Source organism: Cheilinus undulatus, unplaced genomic scaffold (assembly GCF_018320785.1).
Source record: "Cheilinus undulatus unplaced genomic scaffold, ASM1832078v1 Contig8, whole genome shotgun sequence".
In the NCBI taxonomy this organism is placed as follows: domain Eukaryota; kingdom Metazoa; phylum Chordata; class Actinopteri; order Labriformes; family Labridae; genus Cheilinus; species Cheilinus undulatus.
The window spans coordinates 1-5,000 of NW_024571695.1; the positions used below are offsets into that span (position 1 = coordinate 1).

Consider the following 5,000-nt stretch of genomic DNA (forward strand, 5'->3'; position numbering starts at 1 on the left):
AAAAGAAACCTGACATAACTGTTTTTTTGTTCTATGTGGGTCAGGGTGGTATGGAGGGCTATGGCGATGGCGTCCTCTGTTGATCTGTTTTCCCTATGTGTGAACTGGTGAGGGTCAAATGTGGGTGGAAGTCCTTGGATGATGTGGCTTCTGATCAGTTTCTAGAAACACTTCATTAACTGGAGTCAGAGCAACTGGCCGGAAGTCATTTAGGCTGCTGATGGGAGTCTTTTTTGGGACAGGGATGATAGATGAGGACTTAAGGCAAGGTGGGACGATGGCCTGAGCTAAGGACAGGTTGAATATCTTTGTAAAGACCCCAGTGAGCTGGTCTGCACAGGCTTTTTAGCACCCTGCCAGGGATGCTGTCAGGTCCTGCCGCTTTCCTGGGATTTACTCTCCTTAGTACACGCCTCACGTCATGTTCCTCCACCCTGAAGGAGTGGCTGGTGTTGGCTGTTGGATGAGATGGAGCTGCTTCTGATGTTGTCTGTTCGAAGCGGGCGAAGAAACAGTTCAGCTCCTCTGCCAGTGCAGCATTGCCGTCCACAACATTGGGTCTGGGTTTGTAGTTCATGATATTCTGGACCCCCTGCCACACCCGCCTCGAGTTGTGCTGTGGAGGTGATCCTCAGTTTTGTTTTTGTAATCCTGTTTGGCCCGTCGGATGCCCCTTTTCAGGTCTGCCCTGGCTACACTGTACAGTTCCATGTCACAGGACCGGAAGGCGATGTTCCTGTTCCTCAGCAGGGTCCTGACCTCTCCTGTCATCCAGGGTTTTTGGTTGGAATACACCTGGATGCGATTGTCCTTGGTGACTGTATCTGTGCAGGACTGGGTGTACCAGAGTACTGATGCTGTGTACTCCTCCAGGTCTTGGGACTCAAAGATGCTCTAGTCTGTGTTTTCAAAACAGTCCTGCAGCTGTGAGGAGGCGCCATCAGGCCATGTCCAGATGGTCTTTGAGAGGGTCTCTTTCCCTGGGGGGGGGGCTGGTAACATAAACAGGGATATATGGTCTGACTGGCCTAGGTGGGGTGATGGTATGGCCCTGTATCCCTGAATAATTAATTATTATTTATGTTATATTACATTATATTATTTATTAATTAACATTATTGATTATTTATGTATCAATAATTAATTAATACAATGAAAACACAAAAACTCAACTTAAGTACACACACAGTATTATCCAAAAGCAGCGACATGAATCATGTCAGCAGTGGGATACAGTAGCGCCATCTAGAGGACAAATATAAAAATCAACCATTGTAAGCACTGAGTCCAAAATGAAATGTGAACATAAAGGAATGCATTAGTTTATATTAAGATAAAAATGTCATTTCACTGGGACGATTTTGTCCTTAAGAGCAAATGTGTGGGGTTTTTTGTGTAGCTTAGCCTTCTTCAAGGAGCTGAGACCACAATCCTAAATAAATTAAAAAATATATACTCTGGCCAATTTGAGCTTTGTTCATTCAACACAGCCGAAATGGATTGTAATAAAAAAACTGAATGGCACAGAATGTCCCTAGGACCTCTTAGGGGTTAAATTAGTTATAATTATTGGAGATTTTCTGTGAAAGTATTATGCTACTGACTCATGTGTGCACACAAACTTAATTCTTCTCCTGCAGAAGTTCAGCAGCCAGAGTCCCCGGGGCCCCAAGTCCTAAACAACACGACATTTTCAACAGACAGGACCATCCTGACTTAAATCCCTAAGCCAGTCAGCCTGCAGACTAAAACTACACTGATTCAGTTTCATTCTGTCTTAGTCTGAGCAGTTTACTACAAAAATACTGGACCTATACTATATTGCCAAAAGTATTCACTCACCCATCCATTCATGTAAATCAGGTGTTCCAGTCACTTCCATGTCCACAGGTGTATAAAATCATCACCTAGGCATGCAGACTGTTTCTACAAACATTAGTGAAAGAATGGCTCGCTCTCAGGAGCTCAGTGAATTCCAGCGTGGTACTGTGATAGGATGCCACCTGTGCAACAAGTCCAGTGGTGAAATTTCCTGGCTCCTAAATATTCCACAGTCAACTGTCAGTGGTATTAGAACAAAGTGGAAGCCACTGGGAACCACAGCAACTCAGCCACCAAGTGGTAGGCCACGTAAAATGATGGAGCGGGGTCAGAGGATGCTGAGGTCATAGTGCGCAGAGGTCGCCAACTTTCTGCAGAGTCAATGGCTACAGACCTCCAAACTTCATGTGGCCTTCAGATTAGCTCAAGAACAGTGGTAGAGAGCTTCATGGAATGGGTTTCCATGGTAACAGCTGCATCCAAGCCATACACTCTTCCTGCAGACATCCGTAGCGCTCCATCTCTGGACATTTTCAAAAAATGTCTCAAGCGCCACCTGTTCACCACAGCCTCCAGTCTTCACTAAACCAGCCCTTACACTCATCCCACCCCTCACATAGTTGTCCATGTCTACGTGTTCCTGTAAAGCGTCCTTGGGTTTCTTGAAAGGCGCTATATAAATTCAAGATATTATTATTATTATTATACATCACCAAGTGCAATGCAAAGCGTGGGATGCAGTGGTGTACAGCACGCCGCCACTGGACTCTAGAGCAGTGGAGACGCCTTCTCTGGAGTGACCAATCACGCTTCTCCATCTGCCAATCTGATGGACCAGTCTGGGTTTGGTGGTTGCCAGGAGAACGGTACTTGTCTGACTGCATTGTGCCAAGTGTAAAGTTTGGTGGAGGGGGGATTATGGTGTGGGCTTGTTCTTCAGGAGCTGGGCTTGGCCCCTTAGTTCCAGTCAAAGGAACTCTGAATGCTTCAGCAGACCAAGAGATTCTGGACAATTCCATGCTCCCAACTTTGTGGGAACAGTTTGGGGATGGCCTCTTCCTGTTCCAACATGACTGTGCACCAGTGCACAAAGCAAGGTCCATAAAGACATGGAGGAGAGAGTTTGGTGTGGATCAACTTGACTGGCCTGCACAGAGTCCTGACCTCAACCCCATAGAACACCTTTGGGATGAATTAGAGCGGAGACTGAGAGCCAGGCCTTCTGGTCCAACATCAGTGTGACCTCACAGATGTGCTTCAGGAAGAATGGTCAAAAATTCCCATAAACACACTCCTAAACCTTGTGGAAAGCCTTCCCAGAAGAGTTGAAGCTGTTACAGCTCCAAAGGGTGGACCCACGTCAGACTAAACCCTCTGGATTAAGAATGGGATGTCACTGAAGTTCATATGGGAGTCAAGACAGGTGAGTCAATACTTTTGGCAATATAGTGTATCAGGATGTCAGTCCAGGGTTTCCTCTATTCCTTCTACTCAGTCTCTGACTTTAACCCCACACATCTCCACTTCCTTTCAGCTGACCTTACTGCGGCGGCGCTGTAAACCCTGTCAGCCAGTCCCAGTCACAGCTAAAGGAGCCAGAGTCAAAACGCTTTGACGGGGCTGTGGGCGGGGAGGTTTGTGACATCTGTTGGTCCAAGGAGGAGTGATCCTGAGGCTGCTACAACAACACAGGGTTGGGAAATTTCCCTTTAGGTTGGGGGAAGGTGAAACTGATCTCAGGATGATTGGCCCGTGGGGACAGAGCTGTCCAGGAAACATGTCAGGTGTCATCACTGATAGTGATGTGATGGCTATGACTACTGTTGAAGGAGCAATGACGGCATAATTAACCCTTTATGTTCCATTTTTAATGGTTCTGTTGGTCCAGGAGTTTCTGGTTGTTTCAAACAGCTGATCTACAGACCAGCGTTGTTGTTAGCACACTTTTCTACAACGCTTGAAAAAGTCTTGGCAAATAAATTCGACTGTTTATAGAAAATCATAAATTATTAAGTGAGAGTCAGTTTGGCTTCAGGAGCAGCAGGTCGACTGCTTTAAATGATTGAAGAGATGACTGCAGAAACAGAAAGAAATCTACTATTGGTGTATTTATGGATCTAAAGAAAGCGTCTGACGGCAGCGATCATATTTAATTTCAATGACAGGCGTGAGGGCTGCAGATCTGAGCTGGTTATGACTCCCTTAGATAAACGCTGAGTCCCTCAGGGTCCAGTACTGGCCCCTAAACGTTTTCATTTATACATCAATGATTTTTGTGGTGTTTCAAAGGTGCTGAGGTCGGTGCTGTTGGCAGATGACACTCATTTCTTTACCTCACTGACAGACTTTGGCCGTAAGAATAGAAAAGGAGATATAGAAAGTGAAATAAAAATAAGTTAGCTTTGAACCTCAATAAAACAAAGTTTATGGATTTTACAAATCACAGCAAAGATGAAACTGACCATAGCCGGTGTTAACACTGAAATATGAATTTGGAATGTTGATGATAAGCTCATAGAAAGCTCCTATTACTCATGAAAACAAAGGCGTCCAACATTATTTTTATTCTAAACAAAATTTCTGTGAACCTAGAAGGTCATGGGAATTCTCTACTGCTCTCTTCTCTTTGTTATTGTGTGGAAATCTGTGGGAACGTGTTCTTTAGCAATAAAACCCTGATTTATATGACAGAAAAGAGCAGTGAGAATGACTCAGAGCTTACAGAGAGACACCAGCAGTCTGTTTAAGGCAGGACTGTTTAGAGATGTGGAGGAGGTCCAGAGCTAAAGTAGAACTTTACCAGAGCTCTTTGTTTTTAGGAGGAGAACCCCAGAAGGACATTAAAGCAGACGAGTGTTTCTGGGAGTCAGACTGCAGAATTCTTTCAGACCGATATGAAGATCTGTGTGAGCATATTTACTGTTGCTATCGAGGAGTAAACTCCATTAGAACTACACAACGGTAACCATGGCGACTGCAGACATGCCAGTACATGACTTTAGTGGTTTCTGAAAAGAAAACAACTCACTGCTGTTCTTTGTTCTTCTTTTAACCAAGAAATGTCGTAAAGTTCTGATAAACTGGCGCTTTAGCAGCATCCACGCTAATCTCTTCCTCCATATCTGAACTGGCCTCTTCCCGCTGTCTGGGCCAAAACGGTTCAGATGGGAGCATGAAAA

General features: G+C 44.9%; 1 protein-coding gene across 1 annotated transcript in view; it reads right to left on the reverse strand.

Moving 5' to 3' along the window:
- Positions 1-573: 573 nt before the first annotated feature.
- Positions 574-5,000, reverse strand: part of LOC121506676 (alpha-1,3-mannosyl-glycoprotein 4-beta-N-acetylglucosaminyltransferase A-like) — a 35,727-nt gene continuing 31,300 nt past the window's right edge. The window contains exons 13-14 of the mRNA XM_041782517.1: positions 1,235-1,245; positions 574-824 (exon numbers count right to left, since the gene is read on the reverse strand). Coding sequence (XP_041638451.1) covers positions 574-824; positions 1,235-1,245 — 262 coding nt within the window. The remainder of the gene's footprint in view (positions 825-1,234; positions 1,246-5,000) is intronic.